This window comes from Cucurbita pepo, chromosome 6 (genome assembly GCF_057944985.1).
Source record: "Cucurbita pepo subsp. pepo isolate OVF chromosome 6, ASM5794498v1, whole genome shotgun sequence".
Classification (NCBI taxonomy): domain Eukaryota; kingdom Viridiplantae; phylum Streptophyta; class Magnoliopsida; order Cucurbitales; family Cucurbitaceae; genus Cucurbita; species Cucurbita pepo.
Genome location: NC_141803.1, coordinates 5,318,650 through 5,345,455, shown reverse-complemented (window position 1 = coordinate 5,345,455; position 26,806 = coordinate 5,318,650). Strand labels below are relative to the sequence as shown.

General features: G+C 40.5%; 5 protein-coding genes across 6 annotated transcripts; all 5 read right to left on the bottom strand.

The window, feature by feature from the left end:
- Window positions 1-467: 467 nt before the first annotated feature.
- On the bottom strand, window positions 468-3,288 carry LOC111796535 (E3 ubiquitin-protein ligase At4g11680). 2 transcript variants are annotated; one of them, XM_023679194.2, is made up of 5 exons: window positions 2,912-3,288; window positions 2,762-2,822; window positions 1,706-2,228; window positions 920-1,286; window positions 468-842 (listed from the first exon to the last, which is right to left on the bottom strand). In XM_023679194.2, the coding sequence occupies exons 3-5, from the start codon at window positions 2,206-2,208 to the stop codon at window positions 696-698; spliced, it is 1,017 nt and encodes a 338-aa protein (XP_023534962.1). In that variant the 5' UTR covers window positions 2,209-2,228; window positions 2,762-2,822; window positions 2,912-3,288; the 3' UTR covers window positions 468-695. The 2 variants fall into 2 exon arrangements, with proteins under 2 accessions (XP_023534962.1, XP_023534961.1); XM_023679193.2 differs by lacking the exon at window positions 2,912-3,288 and having other exon boundaries at window positions 2,762-2,903.
- Window positions 3,289-5,429: 2,141 nt separating this feature from the next.
- Window positions 5,430-8,127, bottom strand: LOC111797563 (E3 ubiquitin-protein ligase At1g63170). The gene is made up of 3 exons (XM_023680608.2): window positions 6,570-8,127; window positions 6,076-6,460; window positions 5,430-5,958 (listed from the first exon to the last, which is right to left on the bottom strand). Exons 1-3 carry the CDS (start codon window positions 7,058-7,060, stop codon window positions 5,812-5,814), a joined length of 1,023 nt encoding a protein of 340 aa, XP_023536376.2. The 5' UTR covers window positions 7,061-8,127; the 3' UTR covers window positions 5,430-5,811.
- A 2,426-nt stretch (window positions 8,128-10,553) lies between these two features.
- LOC111797567 (uncharacterized) lies at window positions 10,554-13,936 on the bottom strand. The gene is made up of 2 exons (XM_023680613.2): window positions 11,929-13,936; window positions 10,554-10,931 (listed from the first exon to the last, which is right to left on the bottom strand). Exons 1-2 carry the CDS (start codon window positions 13,810-13,812, stop codon window positions 10,803-10,805), a joined length of 2,013 nt encoding a protein of 670 aa, XP_023536381.2. The 5' UTR covers window positions 13,813-13,936; the 3' UTR covers window positions 10,554-10,802.
- A 2,030-nt stretch (window positions 13,937-15,966) lies between these two features.
- On the bottom strand, window positions 15,967-19,127 carry LOC111797065 (heterogeneous nuclear ribonucleoprotein 1-like). Its single transcript, XM_087124397.1, has 6 exons — window positions 18,946-19,127; window positions 18,701-18,741; window positions 18,262-18,425; window positions 17,886-17,985; window positions 17,482-17,651; window positions 15,967-17,203 (listed from the first exon to the last, which is right to left on the bottom strand). The coding sequence occupies exons 1-6, from the start codon at window positions 18,999-19,001 to the stop codon at window positions 16,691-16,693; spliced, it is 1,044 nt and encodes a 347-aa protein (XP_086980523.1). The 5' UTR covers window positions 19,002-19,127; the 3' UTR covers window positions 15,967-16,690.
- Window positions 19,128-20,969: 1,842 nt separating this feature from the next.
- LOC111797189 (oligopeptide transporter 1) lies at window positions 20,970-25,322 on the bottom strand. The gene is made up of 8 exons (XM_023680134.2): window positions 25,110-25,322; window positions 24,939-25,021; window positions 24,389-24,828; window positions 23,477-23,574; window positions 22,827-23,399; window positions 22,470-22,737; window positions 22,208-22,390; window positions 20,970-21,736 (listed from the first exon to the last, which is right to left on the bottom strand). The coding sequence occupies exons 2-8, from the start codon at window positions 25,003-25,005 to the stop codon at window positions 21,116-21,118; spliced, it is 2,250 nt and encodes a 749-aa protein (XP_023535902.2). The 5' UTR covers window positions 25,006-25,021; window positions 25,110-25,322; the 3' UTR covers window positions 20,970-21,115.
- Window positions 25,323-26,806: the final 1,484 nt, after the last annotated feature.

Here is a 26,806-nt window from a genome sequence, read left to right as displayed (position 1 = left end):
TCGATAATGAGTCATGTTAACATCAACTTAACGATCCGTGACATCTTTACGATATCGGAGATTAGTGCACTCAAAGCCTATTAATTTCCTTCACATGCAAGTAGTTCTATGGTTTGTTTTAGAAGCTAAATTTGACCCTTTACCTGATTTGGGTACCAAAAAGCTGACTATATATATATTATACATCAATTGGTTAGAGGTTTATGTTGATAACTTTAGTATGAATAATATCGAAAATTCAGAAACTAAATAAGTAGCAGACTCTATAACTTAACACTCGTAACTATCTCTACTCCTTCTATGGCTTCCACGGCCATCTACCGTCACTTTTCCCCTTTTTTTTAATATCTTTAACTCTTCTTCTTTCTTTTTCCTTCTCTCTCAGTTAAAAAGAGAAATGAAATAATCTCATCTCACGTGTTATTGAACTAAAAAAAATAGCAAAGTGGTGGACAACAATGACACAATGAAGCAAAGTCCAGACAAGCATGAGCATGGACGATAACCATTCTACGTGTCGGTAAAACAAACAAATACTATACATACATACACATAGACAGACATGTAGACACTGCAATCCATGAAAGTTCTCACAACTTAAAAGCAGTGGAAGCAGCAGAATTCTGTTCTTATGGGCCTATGAATTCAACTAATTCATGTGTGGGAACAAAAAAGAACAGAATTTGAAGTGATTTTTATCTTTGAAGTTTTTGCTTACAGAGAGGGCAGGAAGATGTGATCGATAGCCACTTATCTACACACTTGAGATGGAACAAATGCGAACAAGGCAACTCTCTTACTTCTTCTTCATCTCTGTATTTCACTAAGCAAATGCAACATTCCTACAAGAACAGCAAAGGAAAACAAACAAACTCAGTCCAATTCTTCATTGCAAGTATATATTATATGCTTCACTTACTGGATCCTCCTTTGGAAGTCCTTTGTTGTTACTATCAGGTTGCTTTGAGCTTGCTTTATATCTCCAGCAAGGTAGCTCGGATATCTGATCATCGGATGCGCCTTTGTCGGTCGATGCCATGTTAATGTTATACCCTAGAAGGCTACTAATCAATGGCACACAGCAACATAGCAGCAGAAAAAGTATGAATGGAAAAGAGTAGCAGATGGCATTCCAAACTAACAGGAAGACGCATAGCAGATGAAGCTTGGGAGCTCTTTGGAAAGAACCGAAGCGAGAATCGACAATCCAAACGTTACCCATTACGAACCATATGGCAAAGAAAAGTTCAAGAGACGACCGACATTTGTTCATCAAGCGCAAGCTCCTGCACATCGTATTGAACAGGAGTTGTAGATAAGAGTTGCAAATTTTGCATCCACATTCTAAATGAGTCAGTTTCAATGGTTGAGGATGGTTGGGAGGGAGTCCCACATTGGCTAATTTAGGGAACGATCATCATGGGTTTATAAGTAAGGAATACATCTCCATTAGTATTTGGTCTTCTGGGGAAGCCCAAAGAAAAGTCACGAGAGCTTATGCTCAAAGTGGACAATATCATACCATGTGGAGGTTCGTGATTCCTTTTTAGACCGAGCAAGAAAAGCCAGCATTTTTCTGTTGTACTTTCAGCCAACTTCTAAATGATTCTAAATTTCTTATACTAGAGAGAAAGTAGACCTTGTTTATCCTCCATCAGCTGCTTTATCCACTCTAATATAGAGAAAGTAGCATGTTAAGGAATACCTTGATGCTTGACTGCTCCTCCGCTGCTCGATGTCGGGAAGGCCAACGCGCTCTCCACGCATTAAATAAACGTGCCAATATCGTCCGTAGAGAAGCAACAAGCTAAGAATGCAGCCAAGATCGTAACCAACTATCCACAGTCTCATAGGCCAAACAGGCTTCTCTGTCTCTGAAATGGCGAGAAAAAACACAGTGATGGCCAGCTGAAACACCATAGCTATCAGTTCCATAGCCATCCACGAGCTAGAATTGAAAGGATCGGACCCGAGATCTGATCTCGATCCATTCTGGTAGTGAAATACTCTTCGTAAGAAAATGAACCACCTGGCTCTAGACACCCTCATTGCTACCCTAACCCAGAAAGATGCAGGGAGAGAAACAGAATTGTCATCTCTAACATCTGCACCTGCACCATCTTCTTCCACCAACGAATTCGAGATAAAGGAAGCAGTGCCATTGTAGTTACACGAAGGCCCCGAAATGAAATAACCAGAATTGATCATTGAAAACGACCTTTCCTTATCTAGTACAACACAAAAAAACAGCTCGGACTCAGCACAAACATAGAAAACAAGTGCTTTCATGGAGATTCAAGAGCCAACTTGACAATCATGACAACCAGAACCACAGAACATTCTCCCACAATGAATGAACAAAACAACCCACCAATTATCTATTCAAATTCATGAAAATTCCAAGCCAAAACCATACGATCACTCAGCTAGGCAGATCATCAAACACCAACCGTGCACAAAATCAAAACACTTACTCCCCAGAATTGATCATGGAGACAAACAACCTTTCCTTATCTAGTACAACACATAAAAACAGCTTGGACTCAAACACAAACATAGAAAACAAAGTGCTTTCATGGAGATTCAAGACCCAACTTGACAATCATGCAGTCAAAACCACAGAACTTTCTCCCAAAATGAATGAACCAAACAACCCACCAATTATCCTTTCAAATTCATAAAAATTCCAAGCCAAAACCATACGATTACTCAGCCAGGCAAATCATCAAACACCTATCGTGCACAAAATCAAAACACTTACTCGAAATCCACCCGCCCGAGCTTCTCAACCGTGGCAGTCCAGATCAAACCTGGAAAGCAATCTATAAACATAAACATCATCAGTTCATCACCCAAAACAGATCAGAACAAAAGGGGAAAAAAAAAACAAAAAAAAAACACAGAGACCCACCGACGAGGAAGACCCAGTTGGGTTTTAATGGGTAAATTGGATAAGGGTCAAAGGCATTGGGGAAAATGGGAAAGAAAGAGGGAAAAGGGGACATGGAAGTGTAAATAGAAGGAAATGGGCGAAGGGGAGCTGTCGGAAATGGTGGAGAAAAGGAGAGGAAGGTGAAATGGAAGAGATGGGGACTGAGGATCAAGAAGAGAAAACGAAGGGGAAGTGGGTAACTTCGATTGAAAGGGAATGAATCGGAGGTTTGAGAATGGTGGCGTCAAGGATTGGATTGGATTGGATTGGCCAAACTTTGTTGCAGCTTTTTGTTAACAAAGCAAGCAAACCCCCAACAATCGACCGTTTCGTTCAACTGTCAAAACCCCAATTCCTCCATCTTTCTCAACTGCTTTTCTTTATTAAAAATTTATTACTATTTTTTAATTTAAAATATACTTTTTAAAAAAAAAAAAATATATATATATATATATATATATATATATATATATATATATATATATATGTATGTATGTATGTACGTACGTGTACGTATGTGTGTATAGATATATATCCCAATTCTTTGGGGTTATAGCCAAGAAAAAAGAAGGGTAGGTCACCGAGTTAGTCAAATAAGTTGTGTGAGACCCTGAAGAGAATTTTAACTTAAATATACCTTCTAGTGGTTCATCCTTCGGGGAGATGAGCTGCTTGTCTTCTCTTCAAGTCATACTAGTAAGACTACAGGCACGAATTCATATTAGAAACACGTGTTGTGTTGGATGAAAGTCCCACATGGGCTAATTTAGGGACTGATCGTGAGTTTATAATCAAAGAATACTATCTTCATTGGTATGAGACACTTTGGGGAAGCCCTAAATGTCGAACAAAGGACTCCAAAAGAAAAAGAAGTCGAGGCTAGTCGAGCCTTGATTAAGGGGGGTGTACTTTGTTCGAGGGGAGGTGTTGGATAAAAGTCCCACGAGTCAAGCCTCGATTAAGGGGAGGTGTACTTTGTTCGAGGGTCCACTGCGCCTCGATTAAGGGGAGGTGTACTTTGTTCGAGGGTCCACTGCTGAAAGTGGACAATATCATACCATTGTGGAGAGTCGTGTTTATCTAACATGGTGGATTCACAATCCACCGTCTTGATCCAGATTTATATATATATATAATATATATTATTTGTTTATAAAGTATGCTAATTGATCTAACTTAGCTTTTAATTTATGAAATTATACCTAATTTGAGACTATTTTTAATAAAAAAAAAAATGTTTTCAACAACTCATAATTACAAGTCGGTAGATTAAATATTGTAATTATTACGAATTTAAATACAATTATTTGAATGGTCGGAAATCATTTTCTTCTACGAAAATCCCTTTTTTTAATTAAAATTTAATAATAATAAAAAAAAGGTGTTCTTGATATTGACTGCTTGCCTATTTAACTTAGTTGATAAATCTATGTTTTGAAGGTAGGAGAGAAGGAGAGGGTGGCTACTCACAAGATAAGATATCGTTTTCGTATAACAACGTTCATTTGATGTTTCAATTAGTTGAATGCTCGGAGTTATCTCGAGAAAATAAATATGATTCATATGAACACGTTCGATAATATTATTGAACTTAACATAAATAAAGTAGTGTTGAAGTCGTTAAATTTTGGTATTCAGGTACTAAGTTTGAGACTAAAGGAAAGAACTTCTCGTAGTCGAGAACGAGTTTTGGTGCCACGAAATAACCCCTAGAAAGGCCTATATGAAACCGAGTATGAGGGGGAAACTAGAATCTTTAATCAAAGGAGAGTGGGAGTAAGGGAATCTTCGTACTTGGAACAACTCAAGTCTACCGCTAGTAGAAATTATATGCTTTGGCCTGTTACGTATTGCTATCAGCCTCACGATTTTAAAACACGTCTGCTAGGGAGAGGTTTCCATATCCTTATAAAGAATGCTTCATTCTCCTCTCCAATTGATGTGGGTCACTCACCACAAGGGTCAGCGTCCTCACTGTCACACCGCTCAGTGAAGCCCACCACTAACAGATATTATCTACTTTGGCCCGTTACATCTCGTCATCAACCTTACGATTTTAAACGCGTCTATTAGGGAGAGGTTTCTACACACTTACCAAGAATGTTTTGTTCTCCTCTCCAACTGATATGGGTCACTCACCATAGGGGTCAGCGTCCTCACTGGCACACAGCTCAGTGTCTGGCTCTAATACCATTTGTAACAACTCAAGCCCACCGCTAGCAGATATTGTCCGCTTTGGCCCGTTACATATCGCTGTCAGCCTCACGGTTTTAAAACGCGTCTATTAGGGAGAGGTTTCTACACTCTTATAAGGAATCCTACATTCTTCTCTCCAACCGATGTTGGATCTCACAGTACTCGTTTCTTCGAGTTTTCTTCGTTTTCCTGCAAGTTTTTTCCAAACAAATTTTACACAGCTAATCATGTCAGGGATGGGGACGGAGACGGGGACGGGGAGACGGTTCATAGGTGTATCAAACAAGTTCGAGGCATAAAGTGGGAAAAAGCACACTTGGTTTGTATTCATTAGCTCATAATATCTACAGATAAGGCATCAATTTCTTGCTATATGTATCATTCAGTATTTCAGTATATTTAGGTAACTGGTGAGCACTAGAACTCACTCAAGTAACCTAACCATGTGAGACTCTAATCTAAACGAGAAAAGGCGAGGCAAGGGGCTCTCTCTAAGAAGATTGTGTCCAAGATTCGGTAATCTAAGACTTGCTTCTTCTGGTCGGCTCGTATTAGTCTGTGCATTATTACAGGCAGTCATTCCCCCCGTTCCTTTGGTCTTTTCAACGGTACTCGAACCCCCAGTATAGTGACCGGTTCCGTTTTTCCCCCGAATTTCATCAACGGCTGCTTTCTTGGCTCTCTTATCTCTGAAGTTGTTGCTTACAGAGGGGGCATGAAGATGCAATAGCAAGCCACTTATCTACACACTTGAGATGAAACACATGGGAACAAGGTAACTGTCTCACTTCTTCCTTGTCTATGTACTTTGCAAGGCAAATGCAACATTCCTGAAAAATCGAAGGCAAACGGAAGTATTTTAGTTCCTGATCGCTCGTAAACGAAACGGTTCTTTTCGAGTTTCCTTCTGTAGTGCTTCCTATACCAGGAAAAGAAAGATTACTTACTGGGTCGTCTTTTGGAAGTCCTGTATGGCTGTTATCAGGTCGACTTTCGGGGTTGATGTCGGCGTGGACTGCTCGGTATCTCCAGAAAGGTAGCTGGGAGATTTGATCGTCCAACGCTCCTTTTTCGGTTGATCCCATGTTAATGTTATATCCTATAAGGCTACTAATCAATGGCACACAGCAACAAAGCAGCAGAAACAGAATGAATGGGAAAGAGTAGCAGATGACATTCCAAACTAGCAGGAAGCTGCATAGTAGATGTAGCTTGGGAGCTCTTTCGAACGAGGCGAAGCGAGAATCGAGGACCCAAAGATTGCCCATTACGAACCATATCGCGAAGAAAAGATCAAGAGACGTGCGACATCTGTTCATCAAATGTGAGTACCTGAATTATGTTCAACAAAAGTCAGATTAGAGGTAATAAAGTACATTTCATGGTTACGATTCCAGCTCAAAATCAATTAAGAGGACATTAGCATGTTGATGATGATTACCTTGATGATTCATTACTCCTCTGCTGTTCGTGTTCGATATCTGAAAGACTGCTCCCATCTCCCTGGATTCGATAACGATACCGATGGCGGCCATAGAGAACCAATAAGCTAAGAACACAGCCAAGATCATAACCCCCTATCCACAATCTCATAGGCCAAACTGGCCTCTCAGTCTGTGAAATGGCAAGAGTAATCACTGAGATGATTAGCTGAAATAACAGGGCTACAAGTTCCATCACCATCCACGAATCCGAATCGAAAGGATTTGGCCCGAGATCAGATCTCGATCCGTTTTGGTAATGGAAAACTCTTCTCAAGAAAATGAACCATCTGGCTCTAGATACTTTCATGGCTGTTCTAACCCAGAAAGAAGGGGGGATGGCATCCAACGCCATAACGCCATCACCTCCAGACACCGGAATCGATATGAAAGACGTAGTAGCATCAGAATTAAGCGATGGACCCGAAAGGAAGAAACCAGAATGAATCATTGCAAAACAACCCTTTCAAACTAGAATCAACCAGGCTCCTTATCAAGAACAAGACAACAAGCTACACGAACATGGAAAGTTTTGGAAACATGAACAAAGAAGAACAGGGAATAGTTCTCATGAAAGGATAACTAAGACTGAAGGGCCAGTTCTAGCACAAAGACGACCAAAATCACACAAGTTTTGCTCCTAATGATTGAAAGAGAAACGGAACCCACTTTGGGACAAAAGCAAACAATTCAAACTCATGAAATTCTCATATCAAAACTTCAAGTATTCATTGAGGCAAAACATCAAACACCTGCCGGGCAAGCCCAAAACTGCCAATTCAGTAAGAACCCTTCAAAGGGCATCTCATAACCAACAATGAATTGGAAGCAAAGCGTATATAGAAGCAAACGGAGCAACAAAAATGGTTGGAAAAGAAGAAAACAGGAAGGTGAAGTGGGTAGCAGAGGGTCACCAGATATTCAAGAAATCTACGAGAAAAACCCAAGAAGATTTCCTAACTTTGATTACAAGTGAAATCAATAATCAAACAGTTCAAAAACACGCCAAAATCGTTGGCCTAACTTCAAAAACATAAACAAAAAGCTCAAAATAGAGAAGAAGAGATCATCAAAATCAACCGTTTATCTTCAAAACAAAACCCCACATGGGTTTTCGGAAGTGCTTTTCAAGAGGGTGAATGGTTGGCCACCAAATCCAACTAGCAAGATTGAAGGAGGGGGTGTCGGGCGGAGTGGCCCTCAGAGATGGATATTTAAAACAAAGAGAAGGAATGGCGATTGGGCACACGCCATTGATGAACAGAGCGGAAGCTCCAAGTGGGCCGCCCCCATTTGATTTCAACGTGGAGGGCTAATCCAAAACGCAATCCCTAACAAACAAGAACACAACGAATTGTTCTTCATTTGTTCTTCCCCTGATTGTTATTCAATCTATTAGAGGACATCAACATCAGGGACATGGGGATGGGGCTGAGAAAGACCCATTTTTTGTATTTTTTTTGGGGATAATTTGCTTATTGCTTCATAATTGAGAGAGATAGAGCAATCAAGATAGTGTGTATTTTGTGTTTTCTTTAAGCTTTGATTTTTTTTTTTTTTCTTTTTTCTCTTTTATTTAAATGGTCAAACCTGGTCGATTGTGTATGCAAGAATGCTCGTAGACCCTGACTGAATTGGGTTAGAGAATTCAAAATTTAGTGTTAGTCGGGTTGGCTATGTCGTTCACAACCCAACTTAACCCTCTATTTTTAGTATGTTGGCTTGGGTTCAGTTTTTGTGTTGTTGGTTATTGGATTAAGTTAGAGAATTCAAAATTTAGTGTTGGTCTGGTTGACTATATGAAGAAACCGTTCACAACCCAAGAATTGGTCTGGTTGACTATATGAAGAAACCATTCACAACCCAACTTAACCTTCTATTTTTAGTATGTTGGAACCCTCTATTTTTAGTATGTTGGCTTGGGTTCGAATATTTAGTGTGGGTCAAGTTGGCTATATGACGAAACCATTCACAGTCTAATTAATTTAAAATTTTATATTTATCCACAAGATATGTCACATTAATAATTATAATCGAATAGAATACAAATATTAAATATTCTCAAATCACAACGCTATAACATCAGTAATAAAAGTCAAATTGTCTTAATTTTCATAATAATCTTAAAAGTAGAATAGGGTTCTGAACAATATCTTTCGATCCGATGGGTTGAATAGACCAAAAAAGTTTCCGCTCTCGAAAAATTTGAAATTTTGGTTTTTCAAAAACCTTAACCCACCCGTGTAGTTTAGGTTGGTTAGTCAAAATTGTTCGAATTATTAGATCATATGAACATCCCGATAGATAGATAAATATTATATATATATATTTCAAGAATTTTATTTTTTGTTAAAAAGTTCTGTTTTTTAACAATTTCATTCAAAACTTTCGTTATAATTTAAATTTGTAATAATTTAATTCATACTAAGAAAAATTCAATAAATAAATAAATAAATATATATATATATATATATTATATTATAATGTCAAAATTAGATAAGAATGTAAATATGTGTGAAATCACTATCATATCCCGAATTCCCAATTAGTTACGAGAAATTTCCATGTACACGTGGCAAAGAACCACCAGCCAACTCATCAAATTCTGAAACCTACATGAAAATAACAGATATGACGTAAGCCTACACTCGAGCACTTGATTGTTTGTTTGCCACGTGGCACATTGGTCAAAGGGTAAAATTGGAAAAGTTTCTAGATTCTACTCAATCCTAGCCATATGATAATTTGATATATCATTTATAATACTTTCAAAGAATCGTTAAATTGTAATTTTGGTTCTTTAGATTCGAAGGTTTTGTTAATAAATATCCTTACCGACTCGACTAACATCAAGAAGGTAATATGTATAACAAGGAAAGACGATAAGTACTTATCAATCCGACCAGTATCATGAATACAGTGAGAAGCTCTCGAAAAGTAATACGTATAATAAGGAAAGACGATGAGTTATTTACCAACCTGACCAACAACATGGATACAATGAGAAGCTCTCGAAAAATAATACGCATAACAAGGAAAGACAATGAGTACTTACTGACTTGACCATCATCATGAATACAGTGAGAAGCTCTCGAAAAGTAATACATATAATAAGAATGGACGATGAATACTTACCAACCCGACCAATATCATGCATACAATGAGAAGCTCTTAGAAAGTAATACGTATAACAAGGAAAGACGACAAGTACTTACCGACCTGACCAACATCATGAATACAATAATACGTATAACAAGGAAAGACGATGAGTACTTACCAACCAAATCAGCATCATGAATACAGTGAGAAGCTCTCGAAAAGGAATACGTATAATAAGGAAAGACAACGAGTACTTACTGACTTGACCAGCATCATGAATACAGTAATACGTATAACAAGGAAAGACGATGAGTACTTACCGACAAGATCAACATCATGAATACAAAGAAAAGCTCTCGAAAAAGGAATACGTATAATAAGGAAAGATGACGAGTACTTACCGACCCAATTAGCATCATGAATACAATAATACATATAACAAGGAAAGACGATGAGTACTTACCGACCTGATCAGCATCATAAATACAGAGAAAAACTCTCGATAAGGAAAGACGACGAGTACTTACCGACCTGACCAACATCATGAATACAATAGTACGTATAACAAGCAAAGATGATGAGTACTTACTGACCTGATCAACATCATGAATACAGAGAAAAACTCTCGAAAAGGAATACGTATAATCAGGAAAGACGACAAGTACTTACCAACCTGACCAGCATCATGAATACAGTAATACGTATAACAAGGAAAGACGATGAGTACTTACCGACCATATCAGCATCATGAATACAGAGAAAAGCTCTCGAAAAGGAATACGTATAACAAGGAAAAACGACAAGTACTTACCGACCCGACCAGCATCATGAATACAGTAAGAAGCTCTCGGAAAGTAATACATATAACAATATTGTTATATGACTTCATATATATATATATATATATATTTCTCTCAAAAACAAAATGATTTTACAGTGGGAAAATGTGATACCACAAAACAAGTGTAATGAATAAACATAACTTACAAATTTCATACAAAGTAATAGGTAAACTCTGCAGCTGTAGGAATGGCTTGTAAAGACTGATAGAGTTTGCAGCAACCATAATTTACAAACAAAAGTAACTGCTGTGTCTAGCTGCGCTTTAACTTATCCTTTTCTTTCTCCTTCTCCTTTCCCTTATTTTCACCAAGAACAAATTCCACGTACAAATCCTTCAGAGCTATCACGACCGTCGTAATCAACGGTCCCATAATCGCACCCTGTGAGAATAACTTCGACTTATGATCTTTTCGTCGTTTTTTTTTAGGGAGAAATGAGAGTTTCATTGATAAGTGAAATAACAACGGAAGGAGAACCCTCTGAGTTTGAGGGAACCCGAAGCTGAACGATTACGAGAAAATCTTCTAATTAGTCAAATCAATGCTAGCAGATACGGCCCTCTTTGGGTTTTCTCTTTCTACTAGGGAGAGGTTTCCACACCCTTATAAAGAATGTTTTGTTCCTCTCTCCAACTGATGTGGGATCTCACAATCCATCCCCCTTCGAGGCCCAACGTCCTCGCTAGCACTCATTCCCTTCTCTAATCGATGTGGGATCCCCAATTCACCCCCCTTCGGAGCCCAACATCCATGATGGCACACCGCCCCGTGTCTGGCTCTGATATCATTTGTAACAGCCCAAACCCACCATTAGCAGATATTGTCCTCTTTGGACTTTCCCTTTCGAGCTTCCACTCAAGGTTTTTTAAACACATCGGCTAGGGAGAGGTTTCCACACCCTTATAAAGAATCTTTTGTTCCCCTCTCCAACCGATATGGGATCTCACAATCCACCCCTTCGGAGCCCAGCGTCCTCGCTGGCACTCGTTCCCTTCTCCAATCGATGTGGGACCCCCAATCCACCCCTTTCGGGACCCAGCATCCTTGCCAACACACCGCTTTGTGACCACCCTCTTCAGGGCTCGTCGTCTTCACTAACACACCGCCCAGTGTCTAGCTCTAATATCATTTGTAACAGCCCAAGTCCACAGCTAGCAGATATTATCCTCTTCGGACTTTTCCTTTCGAGCTTCCACTCAAGATATTTAAAACACATCTGCTAGGGAGAGGTTTCCACATCTATATAAAGAATGTTTCGTTCCCCTCTCCAACCGATGTAGGATCTCACATTTAGAAACTAAAATTATCACACTCGATTTCCCTAAGCAGAAACACGTGAAAATGCAACATAAAGTCGATAAAGGAAAAGAAAGGGTACCTCCAATGCAGATGAAAACAAAGTCATCCCACCAATGATGCTAAGTCCCATAAGGTATTCACTGTGACCAGGCGTGCCCTCTTGGATTTCCGAGACGCCGTAATCCATAAGCGCGAGATGAATAATAGACAAACACAGAGCCACAACATATCTACCTTCCAACAACAGCTGCAAGGCTGCTGGAATTGTTGCAAACCAATATGGAAAGATTGGGAAAAGAGGACTGAGAAATGCAAGAACAGTAGACACATACAAGAAATGTATTTCAAATAGTCTAAGCAACAGCCATGTAAGACATCCTTGATAGATAGCAATCTGTGCTGTAGCCAAAAGAACACCCGAGATCGCATTATCAAGAACTTCAACGCATCGAATTCGAGCTGATTCTTCAATCGGAAGCATATATATAACTTGTTCAGTCACACCACCAGATTCAGAAGTAATAAGATAATAAAGAACCCAAAAGAACACCATTGAATGAGAAACAAAGTTAAAAATCTCAGCTGCTCCTGAAATGATAGAACTACCAATGGAAAGCATAAGCTTAGCACTGCCTCCTAGTACCGACACACTACTAGCGAAGACTCGTTGCGAAATATCCATCCCTTGAACGGCTAATTCTTTCGCTTTCTCGAGTAAATCCTCCCTAGTGATTATCAACTCCCTAATAATTGCATCAAGCTCTGTATAAATCTGACCCCATTCCTTGTTACTAATCCGGTTTCTCAAGCTCATAAGCTTGTGCGTGTAAGGCGATGGAGTCATTAGAGAAGTCGAAGGCCCCGATGAGTTAGCACGAGACGATGATAAAGCCAAATGCTTAATCCCAGTGACAAACTCAGTGATATTATACTGCATAGCCAAGCTATCTATCTGTTCCAACACTGCATCATAAAATTTGGAGGTGTAGCTATCAATCATCCCAGCCATATCATTGTCTTCCATCCATTTCTTAACCCCAATTCTCTCAGCATAGTTGCTTTGTTCTACATGTATTTTCAATGAAATCATAGCATCTTTCCCTTCAACTCCAATTTTGTAAGAGAAAAACACCAAACCAGCCAAGAACGCAAGAATCATAGCAACAATTAACCCAATAGCAACAATGGTTTTCAATCTTTTCAAAACCCCTGTAGTGAAAAATGAACTAACAGCAGTACGACGAAAGCTCAGGCTACGAAATGAAGAAACATTATACATAGTAGAATCCACAGATTTGGAACTAAACAAGAACCCTAATCCAAGAAGCGAAACAGACCCAACAACACCAAAATTCTCATACGCAAGTATAAAAATCCAAAACGAAACAAGCCATCGCAATAACTTAGAAAACACGCTCTGTTTCCGTCTAATATGCCCTGGTTTCTTCCTCCTAAGAACAACACGAACACAAACTTCACGAAATTGAACAAGGGTTCCAACAAAAACCTGAAAAACAGCAACCGGGATGGCGAGAATGGTTTCGGTGAGGCCTAATTTAAGGGGTTCGGACCAGAAACCTTCAAGGGTTTGTTGAACGCCGCGAAGAGGAATAGAACAGAGGACGGCCCATTGAAGGGGGCGGAGATAGGCTTCGAGGAGACGACCGACGGCGTAGAGAGTGAGAATGGTGAAGGCGAGGCCGGCGTGAGCCATGGCGATGTAAAGGGCGAGACGGACCTGAGGATCGCCGGAAAAGGAGGAATCGGAATCGGAATCGGATTGCGACGGGAGTTTGGATGATTGTTGGTGGTGGTGGTGGTGGTGGTTTTGAGGGTCGGGGCTTGGTTTCCGAACGGAGGCGGATCTGAACATGTCCTGCCATGGAGGGCTGGAGGAATTGGGATTGGAATTGGAATTGGAATTGGAATTGGAAGATGGGTCTGAGTAAGGGACGAGCTCCATTGGCAGGGGAGGTGGAAGTGACAGAGAAATGGCGTCCGATGAAGAGGAGAATGGCAATAACAGAGGGAGAGAAAAAGAAGAGGGAGAGAACTCAGAGAGAATCGGCCTTTTGGGGGTTATAACTGTGTTAGTTATTGTCGTTTGCTATCTTTTATGCTGTCACCTTCACAGCAACCTTCTCATCATAACTCTCTCAAAAATACCTTTAAACTTTTAACGAATTTCAAAAATACCTTAAAATTTTCAAAAATAAGTTCACTGTTATTATGGTTGTTCGATCTGTTGTGTTATGTCATACTATGTTATGTCGTGTTATGTAATGTTGTAGATTAATGTTTGTGATGTTGGTAATCTATGATGCATAAACTTCAATATATCATATCAGGTAAGCTATATTATATACGAAAGATTGGACAGAAATTATGTGTAATGATTTTAAGTTATGAGGATGTTACACATTTTTGTGTGTCATATGTATGATAATACTTTTTCGTTATTATTAGTACGAATGTGTATCTTAGGACATTTGTGTTCATCGTGATGTTATGTGGGACATTTTCATTTGTGGTGTCGGGTAGCCTGTTAGTGAGTGATAGTCTAACGAGCTAGGCTTAGGAACATGTATATGAGCTCGTCTGGTAGGACTATGTGCACATGCATGGGTTGTGTGTAGTGAAGTTACACGTTACACATCCAACACTACCTGGACCGGAAAGAAAAGTCAATGGCCATGCCATGATGTTTTTAAGATGATGAGTCTCACCCTGTCACCTTGCATTTTCTGACCCCAACAATGGGTTGTTTATTGAGCATTTCTCAAAATACTTAAGTCGTGTGCTACTCTTGTTTTAGGTGTCACAACCTCACTCAAAGAAAATAGGTTGTGATCACACACGTAAGACAGACAAGGGGTCTATCCATTTCGATATGTGCTTCGAATGGAACGTGTTTGTCAACATTGTGCCTCAACCCATGTGTTAGAGGTTGGATGATGCAGCTGCTAGCCAAATTTTTTTTTTTTTAAATGATTAAGCAAGAACACGGGATGGTCCAATGCCTCGATAGAACCCACATAGATGGATGATTGGGATGTCTAGACGATATGAATGACATGTGAGTCACTTCCGTTCAATATATTTGAACAAGCCAAGATGGTCGAACTGTCCTGAAATATGAGACGACATCATAATGCACGAATTGTTCGAATGGGAACCTAGATAACGATAAGACCCAACGATGGTTACAAGAGATCTTGGCCAAAAGTAAGACAAGATCGAGCCGAAAGACTTAGGCAACATGGCTAAAACTGCAGACAATTGAACATGCACACACAAGGAGCAAGTGTGGCCAAAATAGCTTGAATTTACACAAAGGCAAACCTCGTCTAATGTTCAACAAAGCCACAAAGATGGACGAAAAATATGAATGGAGCTTAAGTTCCCATTAAGACTTGTCATGAGCATGTCAAGGTCATGAGATCATATAGTTGAAAACATGCGATCATACATAAAACACCTCATAGAACCTAAGTTAAGATAATTGCAATCCTACCTTTTTAGTAACCTTAGGTTACATCATGATTTATTTTATTTTATTTTATTTTATTCACTATCATTTAGCTCTTTATTTTAACGACAACATTATTTTAAAATATTTATTATGAATGTTAAGCTCATAATACCTTTTATGAAACGTTTAAAATGATTGTTTTCTAATCGTTTTAGTCATGCATACGTGGCAACCTTAAAAAATAGGATCGTCACAACCCAACATATATTATATACAAAAAGCAATTTGGTCACTAATAAATTACAAATCAATATATTATATACAAACATTTCAACTGCACTGTAATTTACAAAATTGCAGAAGAAGACATACAAGAATATAATTACAAAATTGCAGAAGAAGACATACAAGAATATGGATTACATAACTTGGTGAAGGGAATCTATGAGAGAAGGTTATCGAACCGGATTCCAACCAAATAGAGCGCAGAGTCGACGAGTTCAGTCGAACAACATAACGAGTCTAAGGACGGAATCAAGCTTGAAAGGAATGGGCGTAGGCTTAATAGTAAACACCGCTTCAAAGACAGAAGCCGAGAGAAAGAGACTAATATATTGCATTGCAAAAAGAGATTTTCTGACACTGATGGAAAAGACAAAGAAGAGAACAACCCACCGGAAGGACATTCCTTTAGGAGCACCCCGGCAAACATCAAGATGCACAAAGCCGACCTATATCTCGAAAGAAAAATGAAGGAAAGGCAAATGAAAGATGAAAGCCAAAATCAGCTTTGGGAGTGTGAGATACGCGGACGGAGAGTACTCAGACGAACAACCACGGGGGCTTCCAACTGTGATAGCTGCCCTATAGCTTCAATGACACTCCAGAAATCCACAAGGGATCTTTCTCATTGTAGATTTCCTGCTCCCTCCCCGAAACAATCCTCTAAACTAGTAGAGCTAGGAGTTTTTCTTCTCCTACCAACAGTCTATCATCGACAAACTAAAGTACGAGCGGAAACTAGAGCATATTTATAGAACATAAAAAAACCTATCTAGATATTGAACTAATGTGAGGAATAAACACAGCCAAGAAGAAGTATATGCTAAAGCCTACACCATGGCATGCTAAATTAAAATCGTACTAGATCGGGACAACCATAGTAGTCTCTACATGATAGTGTCTAAAAACCATACAATAAAATGTCTAATACACTCTTCTGGTCTTTAAATAGCTTCCTTGGGACGGCTCACAAAACTATAGGAACCTGTGATTGAAGACTCTATGGCAAATCTAAGCAAGACAGCAATGGAGTGAGACTTCTTTACTAGCTTGCAAAGGGATGGATGGTACTGACTATGCAATGATTCTACCTTGCGTAAGGATGATATCGACTACCCCCACTATAGCCTCCCCTTCCATACAAACCACTTGCTCCTCCATAACTAGCACCAGGACCGGAGTCGTAACCTCCACCATAACTGGAAGTTCCATAGCTCCCATAGCCATCAACCCCTCGGCCATATCCTCCTAAGCCACTTGTGCCATATCCCCCACCAAAACCACCACTGTAAGGTCCAAATCTACTAGAATAACCAAGGGACGATTCACCTCGGTAGCCACCTAAGCTATTGCCTCCAAAACCTCCATAACCTCCGCCAAAATCACCACTACTGCCATAACCATACCCGCTCCCTATCCTAGAACCAAGACCACCTGGGGTCCTAAAGGGACCAGGTCCAAAGCCTGCATCAAAGTCCCCATAAGAACTGCCATATCCACCAAAGCCATCATTGAATGAACGAGACCTAGAATTGCTACCATATGCAGAAGCAGGTGGTGGGTTTGAGGATTTCTTTGGTTCAGCTTTCTTGATCTCCACCTACAAGAAAGTAACTTAGTCAACCTAAATCTTCCAAAATTTAACTATTCTGATAGCCCTTGCCTTAGAAGATCTATACCTGTAAGTTACTCCACCTAAAACTAGTATAGAAAAGACATGACTAACAGCATAATGCTTAAAAGATACATTTGTATACAATGAAAAGGTTGAAAATCGTCCATTATTATTAAAACTGGAGAATATGGCGGTGTAAAATTCATGGGAAACAGAATTCTGTTTACACTCGGCTCAATTGCATTCCATTGATATAAGCTCACCTGGGTACCAGACATATCTATCATATTTCCATTGGATAAAATTTCATCTACAACTTCTTCCTCCTCAAAAACTATAAATCCAAAGCCTCGCGAGCGGTTGGTTTCATGGTCACGTATAATTTGGTGTTCCGCGACTTTCCCATACTTGGAAAAGAAATTATTAAACTCATCTACAAGCAAGAAATGTAATAGCCAGATTAAACACACGACATATAAACTACCACAATATGAGAAAAATGAATAAATTAGGAAAATAAATGTTTAAACTCATCTACAAGCAAGACATATGAGAAGACGAGAAAAAAATGAATGAAACAAATATTGGTACCACCAATTAAAGAAAACATGCAAATATACCCAAGTAAGTCACAGGTATAGAAATATAACAAATATTGGTACCCTACCTTCAGTAACTGTTGATGGAATCCCACCAACAAATATCTTCTTCGTCTTAAAATCCTTCGACTGACCGTGTCCTTTAGGGATGGTTCTCTTAATTTCAACCTACTTCCATATACCAAAGTAAGTCACAGGTATAGAAAATCATTAAATCCTAAATTTATGCAACAACAGATCATATTACAAGTGTACCATGAAAGACGAGAACGTGGGGGGTAGCAAAGAAAAAAATATTAACCAACCAACGGAGTTCGGAAAAGGACTCGTAATTAATCTTATAAGACCATGGAAAGCAAATAAATTTAAACGCCATTTAACAATCAAGTGGAATAGAATGTTTGGTAAGCCAGTAAGAAACACAAAACAAATAGGATCACGAACTTGTTTCCCATTGATGACATGTGTATATTCGATAACCTTGTCAACCACAGAAGGATCAGCATAAGTGATAAACCCAAAACCTCTTGGCTGTCCCGTATACCGATCTTTCATGATCACCGAGTCAGTTATCTCTCCATACGTCCCAAAATGCTTGTTGAATTGAGCTGTTTTTTCACAAAAACACAATGAAAAGAACATCAGCTACGGTCGGATTTAAACTAACATTGCATTTAATTAACTTACAGACTTAGCAAACAAAGAACTCATTTAATAAGCTCTTCAACAGATATAGTTGAAGTATAAACAACTGCTAAAGCACAAGCCATACAAAAAAGAACACCCATCAAGAAAAACAGGCATTTTCAGCAGAATTAAGCACACTTACAGAAACTCCAATCCTACGAAAAGAATTTATAATTAAAAGTAAACAAGAACTCACTGTAAGTTGTATCTTTCGCCAATCCTCCAATGAAAATCTTCCTGGGAAAAACAAAAATAGCAACAACAAAAAAAAATGAGAACACAAAATCAAGATCTAAATAAATTGAGACAAAGGAACCGACTAGCAGGCGTAATCAGGGGAAGGCATATAGTAATTAAAATCTGATGCTTAAAAGCCCCAACTCGAAACTTTCTCAGAGAAACACCGAACGTAAATCAATCGAGAAAGGCACAGACACAAACCCGGGACTAGCGCCATCACCCGTGTGAGGGTTTTCGCTCTTCGATTTGGACGCCATCAGAAATTTGGCCACCGGCTGAACTTTTCTTCCGCTGTCGAAGAAGATCGATAACACCGTGGAGACGAAGAAAAAGGATCGTCGATTTAGGGTTTTTATGATGCTTCCAAATTGGAAGAGGATAACGACTTTAAACTGTCTAAAGAGAGGAGTACTCAAAATTTGGGCCCCGAAGAACCTATGTCGGATGTCTCGGTCATGCTTGTCTAAGCCGTGTTGTCTATGAACGTATACCCGTTCTAAACCTTTTTACTTGCTTTTATGTTATATAACCTTTACTGTTCTTATCATGTCAGTACGGAGATGTATAACCGGTCAACAAAATCATGTCTAGACCCGCTAGGGGTAAAGTGCCCCAAAATATACTATAGAGAGACGTGACATCCCCGTATGGTTATATGTTATCAAAGGTGTGGTTGTTACTTATTTTCTTTTAGTCCGAAACATTGTTTTCAATGCATTTTCTCGCTCACATTTTCTAAAACATTTGTCTCAAACATGACCTAAGACTCGAGCATAAGCCAATATTGTCTGCGAAGTTCAAATCTCACACGACTAACTTATTCGCTAAGTTATAATAAGTGGTGCACAATCGTTGTTGTGCTAGTCAAGCCCAATTGAGTGATCTTTCATTGGGAGACATAGTTGAAGAAGCCACCCGACACCTCAAACTAAGGTAACATTCAAGACATGGGAGAAGTTGCTGGAGCCAATGAAGCTGGAACGATATTTGTTCAATGTCACAATCGCACTTTTTACGGCAGCGGAAAAGTGACTGTGCGCCACTTGTTCAAACTCAATGAACAAATCAGCTGTGAGAAATTCGAACGTCGTGGACAACGTCGACGTACGCTCGGTGTCAAGTCACGTTTGCGAGATTAGAAAACGTGAATGAAGAAATACAATACAACGGCTAAAGTAACATACAACTTCAAGTAGGGAGAATTTGACAACTAGTTGCATCCTCCTATAGTACATTTTAAGACGATTGAGGTCTAGTAGGCCCAGACGTGATTTCACCAAATAGTCATACAAAATCCAAGTAGGGAGAGTTGACGACAAGTCACATTCCCCTATAATACATCTTGGGGCATTTTAACCCTGACGGGTATAGACATGATTTCGGTAAACAGTCATACACCATCATATATGACACAACATGAAATATTAAAGAGTTATCTTTAAGTATGCGATGTAACGGCCCAGATCCACCGCTAGCAGAAATTGTCCTCTTTGGGCTTTCCCTTTCGGGCTTCCCCTCAGGCTTTAAAACGAGTCTACTAGAGGAAGGTTTCCACACCGTTATAAATGGTGTTTTGTTCTCCTCCCCAACCAATGTGGGACATCACAGTCCACCCCCCTTCGAGGCTAGCGTCCTCGCTGGAACTCTTTCCTTCTTCCAATCGATGTGGGACCGCCACCAAATCCACCCCCCTTCGGGGCCCAGCGTCCTTACTGGCACACCGCCTCATGTCTAGGGCCCAGCGTCTTTACTGGCACACCGCCTCATGTCTACCCCCCTTCAGAGAACAGTGAGAAGGCTAACACATTGTCCGATGTCTGGCTCTAATACCATTTGTAACGGCCTAGATCCACTACTAGCGGATATTGTCCTCTTTGGGCTTTCCCTTTCGGGCTTCCCCTCAAGGGTTTAAAACGCGTCTACTAGAGAAAGGTTTCCACACCCTCATAAATGATGTTTTGTTCTCCTCCCCAACCAATGTGGGACATCACATGTGACCATGGACAAACACGTCTTAGACAAGCATAACCGGGACATCCAACATACAACCATAGACAACACGTCTTGGACAAGCAATACCGTGACACTCAACGTCTTAATGGCATTGCTTAAGGAGACGACCAAAAAGAAAAGTTTCCATACAAACATATCGTTATTAGGATCATGAAGAAGGATTGTCGCTACTATGAAGATCATCTCAGTTGTCAATACCAGAAAGCGAGCCGTTCATGATAAAAACCGATACCATTATTTCAAAAACGCTTCTCATTCTTGATGCGATTACAAATGCTGATTCTTAGTAAACTAATGAATCCAACAATATGCTATCAACATACAACAGACACCCACACCTTCTATTACAGACAGAACTTCAATGAACAGGGCAGCCTTTAACCACGATCCCGGGCGCAGTAGGACACGTGGCCAATGGACAACGGTCCGTGCTGTCGAGCCCCCACCAGTTCGGACCAATTATATCCTTCGATTGAAGGGTAAAATATATAAGAACCCCCATGAAAGCAACCCCAGCATCCAAAGCAGCCGACAAGATATAGTTATGCCTAGCCCACCATCCCTTGTACTTCCTGTAGACATAGAAGTTAAAGAAAATCCCGACAGCCCCCCATGTCAGGTAGTTCACTGCTCTAGCTGGTGGAATGCCCAAGCCACCTCCAAAGATGATGGGCATGTTTATAAGCCTAATCCACTCTTGGTCGGGAAACTTGCGGGATAGCCACCAGACAGGAACAGGAGCAAGTAAGCCAACAAGGAAGAACCAGTTCATCTCGGGGTAAACGCCTAACTTTCCGAACATTCGGAGTGGCCCGACGACTCCCCATATGATGGATGCGTTGTAGAACACGTCGTCACCCGGGCATGTCCATGGACTTCCTTCGGGAAGCAAGGCTGGGTCGCAGATGTGGTCGACGGTTGTAAGAAGCCACCAGGCCGTGCCGAAGTAGACACTTGAAGCAACTACTGTTCCAACTAACTGAAAGAACAAAAGAACGTTATGTAGAGGATGATCATGGGTTTATAAGTAAGGAATACGTCTCAATTGGTACGAGACCTTTTGGGGAAGCCTAAAGCAAAGCTATGAGAGCTTATGCTCAAAGTGGACAATATCATACCATTGTGGAGATCAGTAATTCCTAACATGGTATCAGAGTCATGCCCTTACTTTAGCCATGTCAATAGAATCCTCAGACGTCAAACAAAGAAATTGTTAACCTCGAAGGAGTCAAGCCTCAATTAAAAGGAGACTGCTCGAGGGCTACATAGACCTTAGGGGAGGCTCTATGGTGTACTTTGTTCGAGGGGAGGATTGAATACATCTCTATTGAGGCCTTTCGGGGAAGCCCAAAGCAAAGCCACACAAGCTTATGCTCAAAGTGGACAATATCATACCATTATGGAGATCCGTGATTTCTAACAGAATCAAGCGAAAAGAACAAAGAACTACCTGAACTAGGAACATTGATCTCGGGGGAATCTTCATATAGTGGCCTAATTTGAAGTCACTAAGAAACATAAGAGCTTGTGACATACTGATATATCCATACGTCTTGAACGTCACGTTAGCTAGCGGCCTCCCGGGATAAATATACCCAATAATCAGCTCGGTAACCACGTTAAGCCCTGGTTGCTGCACATCATTGTTAAGCAGAACATTAACACACTGATATTTCAATCTCGATGTTTCGAATACGTCGTTATGAACATACCACATTGGTAGTTGCTTGAATGATCCCAATGGGTAAGGTGAAGAACAGAGCAATCCCACAAGCTAATAAAATCCCCCACCAAGGAAGTTGGAGCTGTTTATCAAAGCCTTCACAAGCATACAACGCAAACGCCATCATTATTATCAACACGACATAGAACCACCACTGAGGAACTTGCTTGTAATTCTTCTTCATCAGTCTAGTATGCACATCTCCCAGCTGATCCCCAGCTGCACTTGCTGTCCTTATCCACATCTGCCAGATTGTTCTGTCCCAGACAACAAAAGGACAAAAAGATGGTGAAATGAGCCAAGAAATGGCTTGGTTTCAAAAGGTTCAAGTGTTTTTGAAGCTTACTTTCCATGAAAAAGAGCAACATGTGAGATAGTTGCTGTCAAAATGGCAAAACTCAGCCCATAGTTAAAAGCAAAGAAGGCACTGACATAGAGTTTGCTATAGCCATCATAGTTTGCTTGATCTATATCAAACGTTTTGGCATTAAGAATCCGAGAAATATTGTAAGTTCTTCCAGTGAAGTCGAAAGTATGAGCTGAAATCATCGGGAATCGCTTAGCTTCATAAAGATTAAACCAGTAAACAATGGGGTTTAGTACATAAACGACCATGACGAAACCAATCAAGATGTTGACGATGGCGAAACCAGGTGTGGCTAGAGGGCTTCCGAGGAAGCCAGCAACGGTCGACCAGTCGATCCCGAATGAGCCAATGCCAAGGCCACGAAGGCCGGAACCGATCTGTTGGGCTGTGACGGAGTTTCGCCATATCAAACAAACAAATGAGATGCATGATATTGAAGGGAAGAGGTAGCTCGGGACGACGTAGTAAGCAAAACTTGATATGAAAACCATGAAGAAGAATTGTAGCCTTGTGTGTCCTCCTCTTGGTCTCTTGTCTTTTTCATGTAATGCCCTGTCGTAAGGTTCATGTTCTTGATTCAAATTTTGCTACTCATAGATGTTTTGAGTATCAGTTCTTGAAGAATGTACCTGAATAGAGAGACTTGAACTAGATTTGCAGGCCACCACATGTAAGGGGAGTCAACTAGGAATCTTCTGAACAATCCAGCCCATCCATAGCCTAGCATCTGTTCATGGAAGAGTTTGTTCTTGATTTTGATATCTAAAAGCATGTTATAAGCACAATGAAGATGAAGAAATCTAAAGATCGAGAGGCTTAATGAGCCTGTGTTTGGAATCACGACTCTCTATAATGGTATGATATTGTCTACTTTGAGTATACGCTCTCGTGGTTTGCTTTTGGTTTTCCCAAAAGACCTCATACCAATGGAGACTCCCTCCTAACAATCCTCCCCTCGAACAAAGTATAACATAGAGCCTCCCCTGAGGTCTATGGAGCCCTTGAACGATCTCCCCTTAATCGAGGCTTGACTCATTCTCGGGAGTCATCGAACAATGTACACTTTTTGTTCGACACATGAGTCCCTTTTTACTAAACCTTCGAGGCTTGCAATTTCTTTGTTCGACACTTGAGGATTCTATTGATATGGCTAAGTTAAGGGTATGTGCAGGGGGCGATGTGCGGGGTGGTGCACGTGGGTGTGTGAGACTCTCTCCCAACAATCTTCAACAATCCTCCTCTCAAACAAAGTATAACATAGAGCCTCTCCTGAGGCCTATGGAGCCCTCAAACAATCTCCCCCTTAATCGAGGCTGACTCCTTCTTTGGAGTCATCGAACAAAGTACACCTTTGTTCTACACTTTAGTCACTTTTGACTACACCTTCGAGGCTCACAATTCTTTTTTCGACATTTGAGGATCCTACTAACATAACTCGAATACCATGTTAGGAATCACGACTCTCCACACTTACTTATAAACCCACGATCATTTCTAGAACTCTCTCTCAACAATCCTCAACACCTAAGAAATCACCTCACCTGAGTCGTTTGGGACAGCAACATGGCTGCAAGAGGATGAAGATTTCTGTGGTAAAACGCCTTAACAATCGTGACGATATTCAAAGCATAAACACTATTCGATCCAGAATTGGCGAAAATGGTGATCAAAACATGTTCTTTGAGAGTAAACGGCCCTGGATTCATCGAAAATGACCACTTAGTGAGTGGAATTCGAAGTGGGGTAGCTGGAAATGTTGCAGCCATCAACTTTCCCAGAGGAAGAACAAGAATCTGTGCAGAAACTGAAGAAACATACAGCTGATTCTGGCGAAAACCAAAGAATTGGTTCACAAAAGCCAAAAGACAGCAAGATGTTAGCCCAAGAACCCATGTCCTGAATGTCAAGGCTAGCTCTAATGGGTCATCCGTTGGTGGCACTGTGAGCCTCACTTCCTCAATTGGGCTATCATTCTCCTCCCCTACACATTACCAAAATGGTTGAAAATGCTCATAAACAAGAACAAGAACATGAACATGAACAAGAACAAGAACATGAACAAGAACAAGAAGAACAAGGGATAATCCGTACCATTTTTGTCGAAGTTTGATTCAAAATCTTCCTCTGGGATCCCATTCCCATCGTTTCCTTTTGTCATCTTCTCCTTCTCCAACCTGCAGTTACAGTATAATGCTTGTTTTTCTTGGGACAAAAAACATTCTAGGATTTCCAGAAGTACGAGGAACAGAGCAAAAGACAGACCTCGTTCAAGCGGTTCAGAATCCCAACGAGGAGGCCACTAATTTCTCAGAAACCCACCATTTGATGAAACATTTAATGGGTTATTTCTTCTTTCTTCTGGAATCTTGAATCTGGGCGGCTTCGTTAGCACATGGGGTTGCTTTAGCTTTAAATTGGCCCCAGCTGCAAAATCTGAAGATTTTGATATTGTCACATTTGAAAGTTCCTCAAAAAGAGGGCTCATTCCGGCTTAACTTGTGGATGAGGACAACTATTTTGAGCTAGAGGATGATGATGGGCGTGGTAGGGTATAGATATCACAACCCGACATCGAGCGGTGTACTAGTAAAGATACTGCATAGGAAACAAAGGGAGATTGACAACTATTTTGAGCTAGAGGATGATGGCCGTTGTAGGGAATAGGTATTAGAGCCAGACACGGAGCGGTGTACTAGCAAGGACATTGGTCTCAAAGAGGGATGGATTGGGGGTTCCACATCGATTACAACAGGGAACTGACGGGGATGGACAACTATTTTGAGCTAAAAGATGATGGGTGTTGTAGGGAATAGGTATCAGAGTCAGGCACCGAGTGGTGTACTAGCAAGAACGCTGGTCTCGAAAAGGGATGGATTGGGGGTTCCACGTCGGTTACAGAAGGGAATGGACATGGATTGACAACTATTTTGAGCTAAAAGATGATGGGCGTTGTAGGGAATAGGTATTAGAGCCAGACACCGGGCGGTGTACTAGCAAGAACGATGGTCTCAAATGGGGATGGATTGAGGGTTCCACATCGATTGTAGAAGGGAACGAGGGGGGATGGATAATTATTTTGAGCTAGAGGATGATGGTCGTGGTAGGGAATAGGTATTAGAGCTAGACACCGGACGGTTTACTAGCAAGAACACTGGTCTTAAAGAGGGATGGATTGAGGATTCCACATCGATTACAAAAGGGAACGAAGGGGAATGGACAACTATTTTGAGTTAGAGGAAGATGGGCGTTATAGGAAATAGGTATCAGAGCTAGACATCGAGCGGTGTACTAGTAAGGACGCTGGTCTCAAAGGGGGATGAATTGGGGGGTTCCACGTCGATTACAAAAGGGAACGAGTGCAAGCAATGACGCTGGGCCTCGGAGTGGTGGATTGTGAGATCCCACGTCGGTTGGTGTAGAAACATCTCTCTATCATACACGTTATAGGTGTGGCGGTGGTTGAGAATGTGGACTTTTTGAATGGTTCAAAAGACCAGTGAGGCTCACCGATTTGGGTTCCAACCAAGGTGAAGTTGTGGGTCCGGTTCCTTTTTTTTTATTTCTTTATTGTTTTGAAAGAACATGATTTTTCTTGGGAATCTGCTTGAAGGCTGCTGCTGTGTGGATGATTTAAAAGTTATTTAAGTAATACTCACATTTTTTATTTTTTATTTGAGCAATGGGCAGTTTGGATAATAGGGATCTTTTTTTTCTTTAAATATATGTGATTAATTGTTTCGGGATTGACGACCCGAACACGGCTAGAGAAGTCTATGGGGTGGGGTGGAGTCGGGTCGGGTCGGGTGGGAACCTTTGTGTCCCTGTCTCTGTCTCTTATTTCATTTCTCATTCTCTCGAAATTCTCTATTTATTTTTTCAGAAATTCGCATAGGGATTCCTGTCCCTGTCTCCTATTTCACTTCTTATCCTCCTAAATTTTTTTATTTACTTTTGCGGAG

Coding starts and splice junctions, on each gene's coding strand:
- LOC111797563 (XM_023680608.2), bottom strand. CDS start 7,060: ATGATTCATTCTGGTTTCTTCCTTTCGGGTCCATCGCTTAATTCTGAT. Junction 6,461..6,569: donor AGGAGTAATGAATCATCAAG/GTAATCATCATC, acceptor AACATAATTCAG/GTACTCACATTTGATGAACA. Junction 5,959..6,075: donor GACTTCCAAAAGACGACCCA/GTAAGTAATCTT, acceptor TCGATTTTTCAG/GAATGTTGCATTTGCCTTGC.
- LOC111796535 (XM_023679194.2), bottom strand. CDS start 2,208: ATGATCAATTCTGGTTATTTCATTTCGGGGCCTTCGTGTAACTACAAT. Junction 1,287..1,705: donor AGGAGCAGTCAAGCATCAAG/GTATTCCTTAAC, acceptor TACGATGTGCAG/GAGCTTGCGCTTGATGAACA. Junction 843..919: donor GACTTCCAAAGGAGGATCCA/GTAAGTGAAGCA, acceptor CTGTTCTTGTAG/GAATGTTGCATTTGCTTAGT.
- LOC111797189 (XM_023680134.2), bottom strand. CDS start 25,005: ATGACAAAAGGAAACGATGGGAATGGGATCCCAGAGGAAGATTTTGAA. Junction 23,575..24,388: donor TGCTGTCCCAAACGACTCAG/GTGAGGTGATTT, acceptor TTCCATGAACAG/ATGCTAGGCTATGGATGGGC. Junction 23,400..23,476: donor GTTCAAGTCTCTCTATTCAG/GTACATTCTTCA, acceptor ACCTTACGACAG/GGCATTACATGAAAAAGACA.
- LOC111797065 (XM_087124397.1), bottom strand. CDS start 19,001: ATGGCGTCCAAATCGAAGAGCGAAAACCCTCACACGGGTGATGGCGCT. Junction 17,986..18,261: donor ATGTCATCAATGGGAAACAA/GTTCGTGATCCT, acceptor ATATGGAAGTAG/GTTGAAATTAAGAGAACCAT. Junction 17,652..17,885: donor TCCATCAACAGTTACTGAAG/GTAGGGTACCAA, acceptor TCTTGCTTGTAG/ATGAGTTTAATAATTTCTTT.
- LOC111797567 (XM_023680613.2), bottom strand. CDS start 13,812: ATGGAGCTCGTCCCTTACTCAGACCCATCTTCCAATTCCAATTCCAAT. Junction 10,932..11,928: donor TGTTTTCATCTGCATTGGAG/GTACCCTTTCTT, acceptor TTATTCTCACAG/GGTGCGATTATGGGACCGTT.